This window comes from Eschrichtius robustus, chromosome 20, assembly GCF_028021215.1.
Source record: "Eschrichtius robustus isolate mEscRob2 chromosome 20, mEscRob2.pri, whole genome shotgun sequence".
Lineage (NCBI taxonomy): Eukaryota > Metazoa > Chordata > Mammalia > Artiodactyla > Eschrichtiidae > Eschrichtius > Eschrichtius robustus.
In genome coordinates, this window is record NC_090843.1 from 16,112,786 (window position 1) to 16,133,179 (window position 20,394).

Genomic DNA, 20,394 nt, shown 5'->3' on the forward strand with positions numbered 1-20,394 from the left:
TGCAACTAGAGAAAGCCCGCACGCAGCAACGAACCAACACAGCCCCACAACACAGCCAAAAATAACTAAAATTAAATCTTTAAAAAAAAAAAATGATTCAAGGGACCTCTCTGGAGGTCCAGTGGTTAAGACTCCATGCTTCCACTGCAGGGTTCACGGGTTTGATTCCTGATCAGGGAAGTAAGATCCCGCATGCCATGCAGTGTGGCCAAAAAAAAAAAAAAAAAAAAAAAAAGATAAAAAGATTCAGAAAAAAGTTGACTATTCTCACAGTATTTCTGGTACTGTACTTCTCTATAAGTTTGGAATTATTAAAATAAATGCTTATGACATATTTTTATAAATAAAATAAACGATTATGAGAATATTAAAGTTTGAGTTAAAAACCCAAAATGTAGGAATGAAGAATTGAAAATTCTTAATTCGGTAAAATGAAGAACACATCATATAGTTTGTGGACCATCAACGGGGGCGATCACATTAAAAAAGTAACAGGGATGAAAGGATCACATTCAGAAGTGAAATGGCTAAAATGGCTCTCAGTCAAACATTTAAGGGCACACACAGAAAGACAATTTCCTAAAAGTGAAGATCCTTTTAATTTTTTTACATGCAGGTTACTTAGATGGGGAAACAGTACTTAAAATTCCATGGAACTAACGTCAAGCGGAGACCATGACCAAATACTTAACAAGGACACCATATTTTGATGCTCTTTTTTTGAGTCAGGAAAATATCCAAAGACAGGTGATTCTTCCTAATTTGCGTCCCTGATGACCACTGAAGGAGACCTTTAGTCATCTTTGTATCAGTTTCTTAGTCCAGGCATTTGAATCCTCAACTAATTTAATGCATCTTAGTCATTCACTTCACCATATATAATACTTACACATGGAAATAAATTCTTTGATTCCCATGAATAACATTTCAACTATTAAGTTACAAAATGGCAAGAAAGATTCTTTGAGATCTCCAAGTAAGAAAAAATCTTGAGAAAAGTATATATCACAGGACTTCACAAATATGAAGCAAAAATGGTTAGAATCTTTTTTTGTTGTTGTTGTTTTTAAAACATCTTTATTGGAGTATAATTGCTTTACAATGGTGTGTTAGTTTCTGCTTTATAAAAAATGGTTAGAATCTTGATATAAAATAATTCTTCCTAGGTTCAAATCTGTTGGAACCCTTGCATGGTTTAATATCTACAAGACACCATTTGTGGACGTTCTTTTTAAAAAGCCCCAATGACCTCGCCTGTCAGGAGCAGGTGCCTCTCAGCTGGTGCTGGACAGAAGAGGCTTACGATATTTGCACTGAATCCACACTCGGTACATTGTCAGTTGTTTCCCTCGATTCACTTGCAACCGGCGATCCACCAGGTTCTGAACCTTTTCCAGTCCAGCAGTAGTGAAAAGTGTGTCCAGTTCATCTAGTTTGGAAAGAGATGGTTACATATTTTCCCCTGAAGAAAAAGCACTGTGCCTACCACTTCCCATGTTAAATGGCACTCTGTGAGATTGCTGTCCTTATTTATAGATTTTAAGTGGCTTGAGCAGTATTGTTTAGTTACACATGCAGTAGCGGCTTGGTAGCAGCAAGTCCACATTTAGGTAGGGGAAGGCAAACCATGTGTGAAGGGCAGCCTGGAATCCACAGGGAGAACCCCTCTAAGAGTTAGCTGATGGGAAAGAATTTTCTAGGGTTCTATGTACACCTTACAATTATATGCAAAAATTGATATATATGGCATGTCAAAGCCATTTTTTTTTTTTTTAGGAGAGAGGTTCCATCACTAACTAAAGGCTCAAAAAAGTATGTGACCTGACAAACGGCCCAGGAATGAAGCATTCATAAGGCACTGGAGGAGGAGGAAACCGGCAGCAGGACAAGCAGCAGAGGAGAGCAGTTCTGAGTTATACCTGGAACCCAGGGGGCCATGAGTTCACTGTAACTCAGGTGCACCTAAGGTACCACCCAGCTTAGAGGCTGAAACGGCTACAGTGGAGTCCTGCAAAATGGGCAGGTTCCTGTTTTGGACAAAGTGATAGAGAGGAAGAGCAGCCAGCAGAAGAGCAAAGGAGGGACAGAAGGCTCCGACAAGCTGAGCCTATTTGGAGAACAGTGAGTGGTTCAAGGTGGCTGAAGGTAGGCTGAGAGGTGGGGAAGGGCAGAGAAGAGGCTGCAAAAGATAGAAGGGGCCAGATGATTTCACTTCTGAAAGCACACGGAGGAACATGTAATCTGGCCCTGTGGGGGCTGTCAGCATAAAGACGAGTGCTTTCATACCTTGTGTGAAGAAGTACACTCTGGTGCCATCGCCTCTCACGTAGAAATTTTCAGACAGACACTGACCTGCAGAGTGATGTGGTAAAGACCAGAGAAACTTTAAAGCACTTCTTTCAATTTCATTGCCAATCAAATGTGCATCAAGATATCAATTTCTTGGGCCAAGAACGGATCCTTTTCTTGGTTACACTGGTACTTTGCAGGAATCTGCAATTTCTCTCCTACAAAGGAATGGTGCTTTGGAGAAGAGCAGCCCAAGGGGAATAATCAAACTTCAGTGTTAGCTAACACATGCAATTCTCAGCCCCCTGTTCTACAGTTCTGTTTCATGATGAAAATAGCTTCTTGTTTTCCCCTCCCTCCCCGATTAAATAATAGCGCATACACTTTGTTTAAAAACAGAAACAACTTTCTAAACGGCCTTCTGCCCCTCTAAAAACATGTTTAAAAAAACCTCAAGGAATATAGCTAAGTTTAAGGAAATTTGAGACAGCCACTATTCCTGTTTTAGTGACTGTCTTTTTGCATGTCTCTCCACGTATCCACATGCACATTCATAAATATGATCACATATATACTGTTTTTAGCAAGGACACACACTTCCCCTCCTGCTAAGCCCCCTGACCTTGTCAATTTAACAACCTGACATGTAATCAATCCTTCTATACCTTTTGAATGTCAAAATAATCTTATTTTTCCCCAGTTACTGTTATACATGGGATTAAGTTTAAAATACCCATGCGCACACTGCTTTTCTCACTTGGTAATATAGCATGGAAACCCCAAGACCAGTGGTATGGGGTCTACCTCATGTGATATGCACAACATTCTCCTATCCAGAGGCAGTCACTTTGTTTCCAAGATTTTGCTTATTATACACATATTATGTGCTGGTTCTTGAATAAATCCCCAAAGGACTGTTGGATTGGATAGATAACACTAGAATGTTTAAAGAAAACCCGTAACCATTCCTATTTCTACCAATAATGGAACAGTGTATCTCTTTCTCTGAATCAGCCAGCAATAGGTATCTCATTGTTATTTTTATCTTCTTGAAGTTTTGGTTTCGGCCATTTGGATCTGCTCTTTAGTAAATCAACTCTAAAACATTTCTTGTCTGTTTTTTGGTGGGTCACTGATCTTTTCCCTTATCAATTTGCCAACAGCCCTGCTTGAAGAGCACTGACATTGTCTTTATCTGTTCCTTTAACTCAAAATATTTGTCCTCAATCTGTCATTTGTCTTTCAGCTTTTTAATGGCATCTTTTGCCATACCACAATTAAAACTATTTATGTAATCAAATGCCTTTTTCTAAAAAAGACCTCCCTAATACCTAGATTATACAAGTCTTCAAAAACATACCACCCTTATCATGTATTAAATGGCTTTATGTATGGAACTATATAATTCGAGAGTCTCTATTTTATTCCACTGATTTGTATGACTATTCTTATGGCAAAGCCATTGTTGTGATTACAGTGGGAAAATACCTTTTTTAAACCGAAGCTGAGCCATGTCATAGCGGCCATAATCTCGCAGAAGCATCATCCCTCCAGGCTTCAGAAGCCTGCTTAGCCTGTTGATAGCCTTTTGCATCCTGTGGGACAGCAGGGAATGAAGATCAGACCTCTTTAAGAATAGGGTTCCTCTCCCCTGTAGCATATCCCGAAAAGTCCTGAAATCTCCTCTGCTCTTGTTTCAGTTATAACCTGAGCACACGCCCAAACCTCTCATGTGCCTTCTGCTGCCTGCTCACCACTGTGCCTTCGATCCACTGCCTTCAGTATGAAGAGGTCTGACGAGGCCTGCTTCTTCAGCAGAGGTCCACCGCGGGGGAAGTTACGTGCTCTCTGCCTGATTCACTTCCCACTCCTCATGGGGAAGCCAGTCCTACACCAGGCTCCCACGGATCTCTGAGAGGACCCCTGACCACCCGGTGTGGAGACTGCTAGTTGACCCATCTGCCTGCCCCGCTAGGCCCAAGCTCTTTGAATGCAGCCTGCATCTTTCCATCTGTTAAATGAAGACTGAACCTCAAGAACTTACAATTTACATGGTGATACAGTCTGTATGCAAATGAGAACTCTGGGCAGAGTGCTTTACACTTCTGACTGCACTTTCCATATACAGAGTCTCAGTGCAGGTTTCAGCTTTAACCACTGCAAAAGTATAAATGCTTCAAACTTGCGAAAACCATTTGAAAGTCTATTTAAATATTGAATAATGAATTTTTAATTTTAATGTTTCGTTTCAGTCCATATCAGTTTTTAAAAGTGTACACCATGTAAGCTTTTGCAATTAATGTTTAAAACCATGCCAAGCTGTTTGGGCCGTCCTCCACCTGCCTTTATTTCTCACTCACAATATCCCTGTCAGGTCAGATGACACAATGCTACCCTAGAGGAAATGTGGGCTAGAGAGAGTCAGTCACCCCCCACCCCCCACAACTGCCCCGAATGCTACCGCCTCCTTGAGACAGTATTTCATCTTTGTCGGGACAACTGGCTGCCTGTCTAGGAGACTTTAATGGTATCTTTTAGGGTAAACCAACTGACTTTCCTTTCATCTAATCGTGATTTTACGGAATTCTCCTGTACTATAGTTTTCCGAAGAACTTAAACAGAGAACACCTGAGTTAAACTTCACTGTAAATTTTGTGCTGTTAATAAGCTTTTTTTATTGAAAGCATTTAAAAGGCCAATAATGGGATGTTCTCTAATAGCTGTGGCATCCACAGTTCTAAGACATCATGCTACGTGATCGTCAATAGGAAATTACCACACACCCACTAAGACAGCCCCTTCACTCTCTGGGGACGTTAAACCATAATCATAAGAAGAACCGACCACCGCAGTCAACAAGCAGAGGTTGAGATGCTAAACCAGAAGCTGGACTCCAAGACAAATTTAGAAAAATTGTTGAGAAGCTCCTATTGCTCCTAGGATGGAGGAGCTTCTTCCTGCCTATCAGAACATTCATAAAATCCTTCTTATTTAGGTTCCAACTCTGATATCCAGGTCCCTGACCAAAGCTTTGTTTTTGCTATGCTACTGGCTAAGGGATCTAAAACTTACTTGTCTGGAATGATTGCTGAGAGAACAAATATGAGGATGATGACATCAAGACTATCCCCGGGCACTGGGTAACTCTTATCTTCATCACACAGGTCGTGAACAAAGGCAAAACACCGAGAAGGATCATATGCTGAATTTGTCTGCAGACAGATGGAAGAGAGGACACAGGCTAGAAACTGTTCACATAGCCTCAAGAAAAGCTATCTTGCTTTAAACGTAATCACCGCCTCTTCCCACTGAGGAGATAGTTCTTGCCATTACGGCAAACATTCTTACTCTTAGGGTAAGAATCAGGAACAACTCTAGGACCCTGTGGAATCTAATTGGTATGTTTAAAATGGAACGTTTCCAACTCCTCTAATTTTAGTCTTTATTCTGATGCGGAGTCAGATCTGAGGACTGGAAAATGACCAGGAAGGTAAGTGACCAAAAGGGCAAAGAGAAACCTCATAAGGAGGAAAACAAAACATACTGAAAAAGCATGATTTAAACTCCTACTACAGCATATTACACAGATCATAGAATTCTCCAGGAAAATCTCTCTCTCTAGATGTGGAAGATTTAACCTACAATTTATTATCATTAAATTAACTAAGGATAAGCCTCAATATTCGTCTGGTATAGGTTTGCAAGAATAGTTCCAGAATTGGGAATTCCCTGGCGGTCCAGTTAGGGAATGCTTTCACTGTTAGGGGCCTGGGTTCGATCCCTGGTCAGGGAACTTAGATCCTGCAAGCCAAGCAGTGAAGCAAAAAAAAAAAAAAAAAAATCTGGAATTATTACCAATTCCTGAGCTCCTACGCTAGGAGCATCATACATTATTGTAATATGCACATTTTTAGGGTAACTTCCCTATTGACATCTCTCTTCTCCAAAAATGTGATTTTGTTCCTCATTAGCCACAGCTAATTGAAACAGGGCAAGTAGACTGTCAGCTGGGTTGAGTCAATCAGACATTCTGGGGACTTTGGAATCAAGACACTGTCATTCAGGGGAGGTTCTGGGAACACCTAAAGAGGGGAGACTTGTAAGGGACTGGGAGGGGCAAGTACGTTGAGGCCAAGGCCACATGCAAAACCAGGAAAAACCTATTAGAGAAAGCTGGTCTGCAAAGAAAAAACAAAACAAAAGGCAAATGGGCAATGAGAGATAAGACACTGTGAACTTGAGGGAGGTGTTGTGATAGGAGGGGATGGCAACATCTCACCAGCCAGCCAGTCTGCCTTTGGTACCTGACACCTTTTCAGGGCTGAGTTTTAGTCCTGGCTACACTTTACGCCCTTGAGTTCTATGACATTCCCTTTAGCTGAGTTTGTCTAGAAGTTTCTGTAACTTGTAACTCAAAGAATCCTGAATGAAATAATCATATCATTTTAATCCTTAAAACATGAGTTTGGGTAGGTCAAGAGACCCGCCCCAAGTTTCACAGCAGGCAAGCAACAGATTCTGTATTCACATTTGGCCCTTTCCTCTACTCCATGCTGTTTCAGTACATCTTTTACTTTCAGACCACAGTACAATAAGAAAATAGCTAGAGACCTTGATTTTTAGCAGACCCTTTCCCCCTTAAGTCAGTGAAAATTAGTGATAGGAGCACTGCACTTACCTGGACCAGCTCTACAGCTGTGGAAGAAAAATCACAACAGTAAACAAAGAGTCTTGGGTCACTGAAATGGGCAGAAAAAACAGCACAACAATTAGATTACAAACTGTACTATGTCTATTCTCTTTCCTATGTAGCCGAGTTAAAATATGAAGGCACCATATATTAACAACGTAACAGGTTTAATACCCACTAATTTCCCTGATAACAAAGGTAACTTATAAATAAAATTAAGTCAAAACAATCCGTAAATGGATAATGTAGACATCTAATCTCCTATAACCCACAGTTCCCAACAACCACTCTTACCACTTGGATGCAGTAAGACTTCTAAGAAACAACAACCCCTCACTTTTCTCTTCTTTGCTGTCATGTAGTTAAACTTTACAACAAACTTACTTGTTAGTCTGTAAAATTGGAAAGACTGTGTTTCCCACACCACAACCAACCTGTAGACAGAAATGAACTATTAATCACAGAACTTTCCAAAGAATTAATTCCCTAAAGCTAGATAAATAATCAACAATGGATAATCCTGCGTAATTGTATTAGGGAAGGTGTAGTGACCAGAGCTAAATAGTACCCATGACATTCCCTGCCCTTGACCTCAGGAACCCTTAAAGAGGTAGCCATAAAAGATGAGAGCATGGGCCTTCATTAGCGGGAGGGAGATGGTCTGGAAAAAAGGGCATGGGCTGCTTTTACTTTCTGAGTTTTGGCAAATAGTCCTGTAAACAAAACATTTTCTTACTGAGCTCCACTATACCATTATTGGAAAAATGTTTCTAGCAGACTGGGTTGAAAAATTCATGAAAGGAGGACCACGGCAACACCGTCCTAAATTCAGTGCTGGGTGTGGTAATAATAAAAACAGCACCATTTACTAAGGGCTTACTGTGTGCCAGACACTATTCTCAGTCATTTTACATACCTTATCTCAATTAACCCCCGTAACAACTATGAGGCAGAGAGAGGCAGAAGTCCCATTCTGCTGGGTAAGGGACTAGCACAAAGTCATGCCAGAGGACTCAGTCCCAAAACTAGTCAGCTTCCGGTGGAGTGTGTAGTCACTTCTGTGAATATTCGTTACAGTGCCCACCCTAGACACCTTTTCAGGTCTAGCCTAGCCTCTGCCACACGTCCAAACTGAGAAGACAAGAATTCTCCCACAATTGAGAGTAGGCACCACCCCAATTAACCTCTCCATCTCACAACTATCTTAGAAGTAACAAAAGTTGTCTTCTGACCTGGGACTCTTTACTAGATGGCAGGTACAGCAGGATGCTACAACTTTTGGATGCAATATAATGCTCCCAGATAGCAGGTGATCTGTCTTTGTTTGCCATGACCACCAGGTATCTGGTCTGCATCTAGGGCATTTCATTAGTTCAAAAATGGAGGTGTTTCCAGGCCAACATATGGGTCCAGTCTAGTCAAGTTCATCAGTCAGAAGTTACTTTGGTGGTCAGCCTCTCTACTGCCACCCTATGTGCATAAAAAGACAGCCTCACTAACGCCACTACCAGGACAATAAAGGGAGGTTACCTCCAGTATTCGGTAGGTGGCTGAGGATCCAGGAAACTCATCAGCACAGATTTCCAGGTGACGGAGTTTCTGAGTTACATTCTCTTCCACAGGAGGTGGCTGTGTTTTATGTCCAAGGCTGACTGAAGAACAACTGTGCTGTTCTTCTATTATTAAACCAGATCCATCCTCACTGCTTCTACATGCAGGTACTTCACTCGCCTTGTTCTCTGAGAGCACATCCTTCAAGTCATTTTGGTTTTGGCTAGGTGCCAGCTCTGGGAATTCAGTAAAAAGCCAATGTCTATCCTTGAAAAACCCATTTTCGTGGATTTTGTAGAAGTCATTCCAATATTTGTTGGCATTGATCTCATAATCAACTGTAAATATTTAAGAAAGAATTTTAAGAACCATCTCTCAATATTTTATCTGTATATAGTGTAAATCACCATCCTGCTTCACCAAAATTTGTACTAAAAGTTATACTCAAGTAGAGCCACAGTCTCAGAGCTGGTGGTCATTTAGTCCTACCACCTATCACACTTGAATTTGCTGTGTATCTTGTCCTTCCAGGAAATTCAACTTCTGCCAGAGAACTTACTACCTATCAAATCTCCCCCCACATCCTTGGATGGCTCTTAACTACTAGAAAATACTAATATTAAGCAAAAAAATCTGTCTAATCATTTCTGATCAAAAGGTCCTACTATTTCTCAGGGCCAAAGAGAACAACTCTTTTGTATTTGAGGGCAGTTATTTCCCCTTCTAAATCCTCTTTTACAAGCTAAATGTCCCAGGTTCTTCAGTTATTCCCTATGTGAAATCAATGGTTATGATACAGGTAGCTCTTTACATTATGTTCCTCTGTCAGTGATTCTTTAGTGTGGAGCCCAGAAATGAATTCTCTACTACTAATAGATACTAAAAATGGAAATAGAAAATGCTGACAAGAGGGGAAAATGTCTTCAGATGAGAAGAGATTTGATGATAGAGTACAGGAAAGACTAAGATATGGACTATTTAAAAGAAAGCTGCTGTTTAAGGTGACTGAAGCAGTCCTAGATTTCAGTTTTTCCTTTTTATTAATTTATTTTTTTGCGATAACATTGGTTTATAACTAGATTTCAGTTTTCTGCTCTTTGCCAATACAGGGCCTTGACTAGTGTAGTAGGAGAATAAAAACCCGAGAAACTGGATTTCAATTCCACCACTACTAACTGCTTACCTCTGGGCAAGGCACTTAATGTCCTGAGGTCCAAGATTCTTTAACTGTAAAAAGAGGATATTGGACTACATGATTTTCAAAATCCCTTTAAACCTTAACTTGCTTTGATCTAGTCTTTGTCAAATTATGTAGGGTGAATATTTTGCAACCGGAATCTTCTAACTGTTGTTCAGAACTCTTTCAGTGGGTACTACTCTCCCATTCCTAGTGCTACCTTCAATTGTCACTTAGGACACAGGCCCAACCAGTCCTAGTTTTAGTATCTAGGGATATGTTGCAGTGAAATCATCCACCTCTGCAGAAGGGGCCTCCTTTTCTTTGGCCAGACTTATTTCCACTCTGTTTCATCCATCTTTCCTTGGCAGAAGCCCTAAATCCTCATAGCCATCACACAAAGAAAAGGCACATAATTCACTACTCATTAGCCATCCCCCCAACAATATTTAGAATCTGACCACTTGAATCTAGCTTTAATGGCAACATTTCCTCAAGCGAAGTGTAATGATGTAGAAAGTATCGATACACCCTCTAAGACAATCATGTGACCACACGGTTGCCACATCCCAGCCATATTAACAGGGATCTAGTCAACATAACTAAAGACTTAAATCACTAGAAAATACTATCAAGATGGTTATCCTCTTCCAAACAAAAAACCAAAACCAAAACCAAAACCAAAACCAAAACACGCTCTACGCCCTAACAAGATTTTAACGCGCAGCCCTTTCCCATCCTTGCCCATCCCCTCCCACTCCCGTTCTAACCCCGAGTTCTGTATCAGTCCACTAACAAAGACCCGGCGGCCTCGGTTCTCTGGCCTCTCCGGGAGAGCACGTCCAGCAGTACGCTGGCTGTCTATACCACTGTGGGCCCACCTGGGCGCACCTTGCTTCTCCTGGCACACCCGCTGGGTACTGTTCTCCTGGACTTTCCTCTCCGCCGCCGCGGCCTGCTCTTCCGACCACTCCACACTGTCCCTGAGAAAATCAAACGGGCAGCTTAGGGGCCTCAGGTTCCCGCTGCGGGTAGGTGAGTCGCTGGCCCCGGAGCGCCTCTCCCGTCGGAGGAGAGCGCCTCGAGCAGGGCAGCGGGACTCTGGCCGGCGGTCAAGGGTTTCTCGGAACGCTCCGCGGCGCGGGGACACAGGGCGAACCGCAGGCCGGGCGAGGGGCAGGGTGGTTACCAGGCATTGTGGTGGAAGACGCGCGCCGGGTCGCTCAGAAACCGGTTCCCGAACTGCTGCCTCTTCCCGCAGACCGCAGCATCTGCACCTTCAAAATAGGAGGCGTCCATGACACCGGAGCCGGAAATCCCTACCTTTCCCTAACGCGAGAACTTCCTGCGAGGTCACGCCCCCTTCCGGAAGGCGAGATGTCTGGGCGGGAAAAGACGGAGGGGGGGCGAGGGGGGGCGAGGCGGGGCGGGGCGGGAAAAGACGGAGGCGGGGCGGGAAAAGACGGAGGCGGGGCGGGGCGGCCCTGGGGGCGGGGCGGTCAGGCGGCGCTCGGGGTCTGTCGGGTGGCGCGGGGCTCCTTGGGGAAGGAGAGCTGGCGGGGTGTCGCTCCAGAGTCGTTTGTCCCTGAAGAGGCCGGCGAAAAAGTGGGAGACGTTCTACTTGAGCCTCTTTTCAATGCTGGGATCCTCTAACAGGGTCCCTAGTTTCCCTTAAGTTGTAAGGCTGGAAAAATCTAGAATCACTTTAAGAATTAAGGGTACCTAGTTCCACTGTAGAGCTAATGACCAAGATAATTGAGGAAGGTAGCAAGCAGGGTGACGAAATAGGGCAGTTTTCCAGCTTCTATAGTCAGATTATCATAGTGTGAAAAAGGAAAAAAAAATGTGTATACATGTATATTAAAAAAGTATATATATAATAGTGTGGGACTATATATATATTTTTCTGGGGGAGGATATGAAGTGAATTCTGAGAACACGAGGTTTATTCGTCAAATGAAATCGAATATCCAAGGACAAGTTTAAAAATATTTTATAACTACCTTTTTGGATTATCCGTATGAGAGCTTATTTGCACAATCAGAATTGTAATACATAAATTGTAATACATACATATATGTAGTTATATTAATGCATTTTCAGCCTTACATTTCTATTTTGATAATTACTACAAACTGATTCTTAAAAGAAGAAAGTGTGTTGTCAACATAAGGTAAGGTTAATTGAGAAGACTTCCAGGAGAAGAGTGATGACTACCATTTGTAAGAAGAGAAGGGAAGAGTTAGTTATTTAAGTAATGTAGTACTAGGTTTAGCATACTGGTAACCAGTGATAGTTTAACTCCACTGCTTAGTCTTTCCATAGGCAAAACCAAGGGGAGCAATGAAAGATTCTATACCTTTCCCACCAAAGAAATGGGAACAAGCTCTAAACGCTCTGTAATCACAAAGAAAAATACAGGAGTGAATCAAAAAGATAAGATAGTAAAGAACTTGTACTACTTTATTTGAAGACAAAATACTTTTGCCATTCTCAAGGTCTTCTGAAACATTTTGAACAAAAGCTCCTTTCCAAAAAACAAGTACAAGGATTTTTATCTTTTCTCAAGGCCTGCTGTTTGCAGATAAGGTGGTTGGTTTATATTTATTTTTGGCATCTTGTTCCCTCATCTACAGGCTTTTTTTCTCCCCACACCAAAAGCTGTTTGTGGTCCCAGTCAACAGTCCCACTGCATATCTTCTTGCAGATAGCTCACTCTCTGTCTTCACTTGAAGTTACTTGCTATATTAGTTCCAATAATTAGAGCCATTTAAAGTGTCAAGCAACTTGGGCCTTTTAATAAAATGTGATAGAGTATCCTAAACTTAACTTTTTTTTTTCTTAATTTTTATTTATTTATTTATGGCTGTGTTGGGTCTTCGTTTCTGTGCGAGGGCTCTCTCTAGTTGTGGCAAGCAGGGGCCATTCTTCATCGCGGTGCGCGGGCCTCTCTCTATCGCGGCCTCTCTTGTTGCGGAGCACAGGCTCCAGACGCGCAGGCTCAGTAATTGTGGCTCATGGGCCTAGCTGCTCTGCGGCATGTGGGATCTTCCCAGACCAGGGCTCGAACCCGTGTCCCCTGCATTGGCAGGCAGATTCTCAACCACTGCGCCACCAGAGAAGCCCCTAAACTTAACTTTTATACAATTATCTTTGGTTGACCTGTACAACTCATTTTTCTCCATCTTTTTTTTTTAAAAAATATTTATTTATTTAGTCGCACCGGGTCTTAGTTGTGGCATGCGAGCTCTTAGTTTCGGCATGCATGTGGTACCTAGTTCCCTGACCAGGGATCGAACCGGGACCCCTGCATTGGGAGCATGGAGTCTTATTCACTGCGCCACCCGGGAAGTCCCTTTTCTCCATCTTTTGAAGCACCTAAAATAATATTTCGGAAGGAATTTGGAAGACATGTCTGTGAGTCCTCCGTGGTATCAACTGGACTGTAGTGTCAGCAAGCACTACCCTTTCAGAGGAGCTAAGGGTCCCTCTGCTGGTGAGTGTTGAGAACTCTTCCAGCTCAGTGGGTGGCATGGGTTCAAAGCATGGAAAGGTTAAGAGCTCTCAGTCTGGATTATTGCTTTGAGTGTTAACCCTAGACAGGGGTAGTTAATTGTTTCAGGCTTTCTTTCAATTCCAGTCAGTGGAAGTTCTGGGCTGTGTAAGCATGTGCTCTGGAACTGAAGGACTGGTGAAGGTATCCTAGTGTCCTAATTTGCTCTCCTTAACAGTTTCATAGAACCTGGACAGCCTTCGTAGCAGCCCTAGATATTGAATAAGCTGGTTTAACAACGTTAATTTTAAAGCAGCTTTTGTGGTTTTTTCCTTATTGCAAAATACAAATATGTTTATTGTAGAACATTTAGAAGATATAGATAAGACAAAAAAAAATATCCCATCCCACCTTTAATTTAATCCATTAGACACTTTGGTTTATATCCTTCCAGTGTTTTTTTCTAATTTATTTATAGAAATAATTTTTAAGTTAAACAATTTCAGAACAAACTGCTTTGTGCCCTTCTTTTTTTACAGTTTCATTGAAGTATAATTTACATACAATTAAATTCATCCATTTAAAATGGACAGTTTGATGAGTTTTCATAAAAATCTGTATTTGTGCAACCACCATCATAGTTAAGTTTTAGAACAACCCCATAATGTTCTCTCATGCCTTTTAGCAGTTGTAGTCTGCCTTGTAATTGTGAATATTATTCTTTTGTTTGAAATATGCTTTTTTTAAAAAAATTATTTAATTAATTTATTTTTTATTTTTGGCTGCATTGGGTCTTCGTTGCTGCGTATGGGCTTTCTCTAGTTGTGGCGAGCAGGGGCTACTCTTCATTGCAGTGTGAGGGCTTCTCATCAGAGTGTCTTGTTGCGGAACACGGGCTCTAGGAGCGCGGGCTTCAGTAGTTGCAGCACATGGGCTCAGTAGTTGTGGCTCGTGGGCTCTAGAGTGCAGGCTCAGTAGTTGTGGCGCATGGGCTTAGTTGCTCCGCGGCATGTGGGATTCTTCCTGGACCAGGGCTCGAACCTGTGTCCCCTGAATTGGCAGGCAGATTCTTAACCACTGCGCCACCAGGGAAGCCCTGAAATATGCTTTTACAACATAATTTTAATCACCCTCGTATTGTTTTGTATAGCTGTATCATAATGTATTGGGCAATTAGGCTACTTTAAGTTTCTTACTATTAAAAATTCACCATGAGAAAAATCCTTATAACTAAATCATTTTGTACATTCATAATTCTTTCTTTTTTTTTAAACATCTTTATTGGAGTATAATTGCTTTACAATGGTGTGTTAGTTTCTGCTTTATAACAAAGTGAATCAGTTATACATATACATATGTCCCCATATCTCTTCCCTCTTGTGTCTCCCTCCCTCCCACCCTCATGATTATTTCTTTAGGATTAATTTCTAGAAGTGGAAGTGCTGAGTGAATGGTTATAATTAGCTCCGTTACTAAGCTCTGGGAGGTCAGAGCATTTTGTCTGTTTGCTCACTGTTAGATATCCAGGTCTGAGAACAGGGTCCACCACACAGTTTGCAACTCAGGAAATAATTGGTGAATAAATGACTAAGTACCTGTTGCTATACTGTATTCCATCAGAGAGAGGCCAAGTTATGCTGTCATCAACAGTGTGATAATTTAATAGAATGTATTACTGCACATTTAAAATTCTCCAAGACAGATCTACTTAAAAATATTCTGTCCTGCTATCACATTGATCCAAGGAAATATTCCAGGAGTTCTAATATTTTGGCATCCAAGTTAAATCTCTTAGGTTGCCTGTTATACTCACAGGCATACCAAAAAAAAAAAAAAATCTCTTGTCAAACCATAAATTTTGTCATTTATTTAGAAAACGTAGTCACTTATCTATAATGTTATCTATTTTTGTCCCAAACATAACATTATAAAGACTGGCAAATATACTTAGTTTTGAATTTTCAAGGTAACACAAAATTACTTAAAGGTTATTTCATTAAACAGTTTTGGGATCCTTCACTATCTTGTTTCTTCCTGGCATGTTATAATTTTACATTATAAGCCACTGTCTCCATCAATATGGAACATGTATTTTCCTTTTCCTAAAAGGAAAAAAAAAAGTAATGGATGATATACACTTAAGTATGATAAAATAATAAATTTTATATTATTTATATTTTTCCACAATAAAAAATTGCAACCCCTCAAACTTGTAATACAGTTATACATGATGTGCTCCTTTATTAAATGCATTAAAGAACAACAACAAGTATAATGGATGAGGCCACCTTTAAAAAAATTTTTTTTTGGTAAATACCTAGGAGTGGGACGGCTGGTTTTCTTGTTTATAAAATTCCTATCTAGCTATCCTTCATTCTGGGAATTTTTCTCCAGGCATACATAGCACTGATCAAAAAGAACACTACTTTTGTTTAGCAATGGCCAGAAGTCTGGTCTGGAACCTTTTTTTTGAGTGATAAAACTTGAAAAGAATATTCTTTCCAACCAAAATCCATCTTTAATCACAACTACTACAAAACTGTTACTCCCTGGACCTTAACAGTAAAGAGGGAGTGAAATCAGTTATTCTTCAGGGTAATCCAAGAGATCAGTCTGAAAGTGTGTGGCTAAGGAGGCTTAGAAAACCCAAATCTAATCAAGGTTCCTTGGGGGATTGTGAAATTATTCCCTGAAACTGAAGGGTCATTGTTATCTGCTGCCTCTGGCTTCTTTCACAAACAATAAAAAAACTAATGCCACTTAAGTCACATAAACTCAGATGCTTATTGCTGAGAGGGCTGTTAGGAGGTCAGAAGGGCAGGCCTGTGCTGAGGTAACTGCCAGCTGTGCTTTTCTCCTTCCTGCTGAGGCCCAGGCAGTTTTGAACCAGGTAGGGGCAGCGCAGTGCAGCTGGTTGCTAGGGAAATAACCGCAAGGCATCTATCTACTAGCAAGAATTAGGAAAGGGAAACCATACTATGACTTATACTTTTTTTACTGGTCAGAGTTCAAAAGATGTCAACATTTCCAGCTGCTAAGAATGTATTAGACAAAAGCAAGAATAATTTCGATATCTATGAAAAAGTAGTTTGCAATGAGCTGTTTAGAAAATGTAGAAATTTCATTGTCGAAACCCTTTGAAGCCTTTCCGTTTTCTTTTTCTTCCTGTGTCACACTCACTAATATCCGAAGAGGAAGAGAATGCAGAGTTGTGGAAGGAATTTCTGTTCACATAGGCATCATATAACCTTAAGTCCTTTGGGGAAAGTAATTCTTGGCAGACATTCCAGGACCATGTATAAGTAGAAAAGGTGTCATAAAAGGACTCATTTTTACTGTCTATCCCAATCAAATCCCCTCGGATCTTCCGCCAGAGGTTTAGCATTTGTTTCCGGTGCTCAAGGGCAATTCCCAAGTTATAGGTATCTGTAGCTCTCTTTACCTGCAGTGAGAGAGCAGAAGTTTATAGTAGTTACCTTAAAATGTCTTTGGTTTGTGGACCACAATTCTAGATATCCCAAGAGTTATGTTCCCAAGTTACTTGAAAGTCACTGAATTTATACATTGGGTAGTACCTCTTGAGGACATGTGAGTTAGGAGTTGATGGACAATGAAAATGTATTACTTGGGAATAATGAGATTTTAAGAAATTTTATAAGAATTTTAAAACACAGTAGACTAAAACAGGAGGAAATGTGGGATGGAGATAGGCTCTGGATATAATAGGAGTGCCAAGGATGGCACTCAGTCCAGCCGAGGGCAGGGAGGGAGAAGATGCTGAGCTGAGTAGGTCCTCAAGGATTTGATTAAATCGAGGGACTGGGTGGTGATGGGAAGGTGTTCCAGGGAGAGGGAACAGCATAAACAACGGCTCAAAGGCAATGCATCCTGGAGCTGGTAGGGGGAGTCCAGGCACTTTGGTATTGCTAAAGTGTCAAATTTGAGGAGAGGCAGGCCAGGTGTTGTTGCTGTAATCAGGCCCTGAGACTTGTTCTCAGTGAGGTTGGGGAGAGCCCTTTCATCAGTGAAAATCATGCTGTAGTGAGACACTTTTCTGTTGGAAGTGAGATAAATCCCTCAGTTGTATGGAGCGAAAAATATAGTTGAAAAACCCTGCCATCTCTGAGAGGGAAACATTCATTTCTCAAGCAGGACAGTGACAGGCTGGATCTTTGGATTCATTCCTCACAGCAGCTGTGTGGAGAATGGGTGGTGCTCCGAGGAAGGGATAACCGTTGGAGGTTGTTGACCAGGTAAAGCCTAATGAGGACGTCAGTTGAGGCAGTAGTAACAGGATGGAATAAAGGGGACAGATGTGAAAAATCTTTGGGAGAATGAGAGTAGCCAGATTTGGTGATTGGTGGATGTGAGGAGTGAGGAAAAAGTATAAATTAAGGATGGCTCCTGGCCTTCTAGTTTCAGTGCCTGGGTAGATGGTAGTATCAACAACTGAGATATGGAATCCTCAAGAAAGAGCCAGTTTGATATAGAAGATGATGAATTCGGTTTTGGACATGTCCAGTTTGATATGTGGTGAGACAGCAGGGTAGAGATGTTCATCAGGCAATCAGTGAGATGAGGAAGAAGTACTGGAAACAAGTCTAGGCTAGTGACAGTTAAGAGTTATCAGGTAGGGCTTCCCTGGTGGCGCAGTGGTTGAGAATCTGCCTGCCAATGCAGGGGACACGGGTTCAAGCCCTGGTCTGGGAAGATCCCACATGCCGCAGAGCAACTGGGCCCGTGAGCCACAATTACTGAGCCTGTGCGTCTGGAGCCTGTGCTCCACAACAAGAGAGGCCACGATGGTGAGAGGCCCGCGCACCGCGATGAGGAGTGGCCCCCGCTTGCCGCAACGAGAGTAAGCCCTCGCACAGAAACGAAGACCCAATGCAGCCATAAATAAATAAATAAATAAAAACCAAAAAAAAAAAAAAAGAGTTATCAGGTATATAGGTGGCAGCTGAAACAAGGAGGGTAGATTGAGATAGCTCAAAGAATACTCACCCTAGCTGTTCCTTTGCTTAATGCAGAGATCCCCAATGTTCTGTTGCGACTGGGTTATAGGGATGCCAAATTATTGGTCTTCTCAAGTTTCCTAGCCCTTGAGGCAGCTAGCACCTCAGGGCTGGAGCCCTTTGGCTATAAGCGACCTCCATTTACGCCAGTGTGAATTTATGCCATGATGAGACAGAGGTTGGGAGTCCACTCCTTTGCATTCTTGTGGCATGCTGTACTGACCTCCTGTAGTTCCATTTATCCCAATGTATTATTACTGCTCCTTTCCTTCTCCGTGTCTCCCACCTTACTGCTAGCTCATTGAGGGTAGGAACTGTGTTTTTTATTCTGTGGTATCTCATAATCTCAGAACTTTGTTAACACTGGATAAATATTTACTGAACAAATGAATGTATATAATAAGAAGAGCAGTAGGATGAGACTAGAAAACTAGGAACCATCAGGACTTAAGGAGGGACATCCCTGGTGGCCCAGTGGTTGACAATCCGCCTGCCAATGCAGGGGACACAGATTTGATCCGTGGTGCAGGAAGATCCCACATGCCGCAGAGCAACTAAGCCTGTGCGCCACAACTACTGAAGCCCGCGCGCCTAGAGCCCGTGCTCCGCAACAAGTGGAGCCACCACAATGAGAAGCCCATGCACTGCAACGAAGAGCAGCCCCCGCTCACTGCAACTACAGAAAGCCTGCGTGCAGCAACAAAGACCCAACACAGCCAAAAAAAAAAAGACTTAAGGAACCTAAATGTCCATCGACAGACAAATGGATAAAGAAGATGTGGTTTATATATATACAATGGGATACTAATCAACCATGAAAAAGAATGAAATAATGCCATTTGCAGCAACATGGATGGACCTAGAGATTATCATACTGAGTTAAGTAAGTCAGACAGAGAAAGACAAATATCATATGATATCACTTATATGTGGAATCTAAAAAAAGATACAAATGAACTTATTTACAAAATAGGAATAGACTCACAGACATAGAAAACAAACTATGGTTACCAAAGTTTGAAAGAGGAAAGGGGGGAGGGATAAATTAGGAATTTGGGATTAACAGATACATGCTACTATATATAAAATAAACAACAAGGACCTACTTTACAGCACAGGGAAATGGAAAAGAATCTGAAAAAGAATATATTTATATGTGTATGTATAACTGAATCACTTTGCTGTACACCTTTAACACTGTAAATCAACTATACTTCAACCATAGTTCAAAAAAAAAAGACCTAAGGGATGAACCTTCAGGAAAGAGAAGAGAGAGGAAAGGACACAGAGCTGCAAGGAGAATTAAAGATGCAGTATTGTAAATGTTAAGGAAGTAGCAAGTGTCTAGGAGAGCCTGATCATTAGTGTCAAATGCAGAAGGGAGGTGGCATAAAATAAATACACCCCAGTCTGTCTCTAGAGGACAAAAGTTGCTAAGAAGTCAGGGCACAAAAGTAGACAGGTGGCACACAGTTGTGGTTAATCCACAGTTGTGGATTCTGAAGCCAAGCTACCCATGCTTATAATTCTGGCCCTATTACTTCCTAGCTGTGTGCCTTTGGGCAAGTCACTTAACCTCTCTGTGCATATGTGTAAAATGACAAGGAGTAACAGTGCCTACCTCAAAGATTTGTTGTGATAAGTAAATGAATTAGTACCTGTAGAGCACTTGTAGAGTACTTATAGAGCACAGTGCCTGACACCTAGGAAGCATACTTAAACTACTATTATTACAATTATTCTTTTAGTTGCCATAATAAAGATGCATTCACTCATCACAATTCGCTGATTACACCACTCACTGTGACCGTTGGTTTACTACCTTAATTAGTTGCTATTTCTAGCATGAAACAAATGAATGTCCCAGAAATGATGCTGGGTATGACTCCATAGGTGATTAGCAGGATGAATTATAACAGTTAACATTTGAACGCATTTGATTATAGAGCAAGAAATATCATTACAATGGATGAAAATAAGAAATGATCTGGTCTTATTTTAAAGACATAGTTGTCAATGGTTTCTCTGAAGGTGTTCAAGTGAATACTCACGTGCTGTTTAATAGCAGCTGCATCAGCCACTGTCCAATTCTGCTTTCTCTTGAGTATTTGGTCAATGGCGAGGATGTCAGTTGGGTAGCCTGAGGTAGGGTCGATAGGCTTTGTATTTGCTGCCTTTA

At 41.4% G+C, this 20,394-nt stretch overlaps 2 protein-coding genes across 4 annotated transcripts in view; both read right to left on the reverse strand.

Annotated features, from left to right (window-relative positions):
* Positions 1-1,054: 1,054 nt before the first annotated feature.
* Positions 1,055-11,008, reverse strand: METTL2A (methyltransferase 2A, tRNA N3-cytidine). Of its 3 annotated transcripts, none has more exons than XM_068531309.1 (9): positions 10,897-11,005; positions 10,589-10,690; positions 8,510-8,868; positions 7,364-7,413; positions 6,968-7,028; positions 5,362-5,501; positions 3,778-3,884; positions 2,287-2,352; positions 1,055-1,429 (listed from the first exon to the last, which is right to left on the reverse strand). In XM_068531309.1, exons 1-9 carry the CDS (start codon positions 10,901-10,903, stop codon positions 1,275-1,277), a joined length of 1,047 nt encoding a protein of 348 aa, XP_068387410.1. In that variant the 5' UTR covers positions 10,904-11,005; the 3' UTR covers positions 1,055-1,274. The 3 variants fall into 3 exon arrangements, with proteins under 3 accessions (XP_068387410.1, XP_068387411.1, XP_068387409.1); XM_068531308.1 differs by having other exon boundaries at positions 1,057-1,429; positions 10,599-10,690; positions 10,897-11,008; XM_068531310.1 differs by lacking the exon at positions 10,589-10,690 and having other exon boundaries at positions 10,897-10,984.
* Positions 11,009-16,321: 5,313 nt separating this feature from the next.
* EFCAB3 (EF-hand calcium binding domain 3) overlaps positions 16,322-20,394 on the reverse strand; it is a 50,304-nt gene continuing 46,231 nt past the window's right edge. Inside the window, exons 10-11 of the mRNA XM_068531690.1 lie at positions 20,267-20,389; positions 16,322-16,642 (exon numbers count right to left, since the gene is read on the reverse strand). Of these exons, the coding sequence (XP_068387791.1) occupies positions 16,322-16,642; positions 20,267-20,389 (444 nt within the window). The remainder of the gene's footprint in view (positions 16,643-20,266; positions 20,390-20,394) is intronic.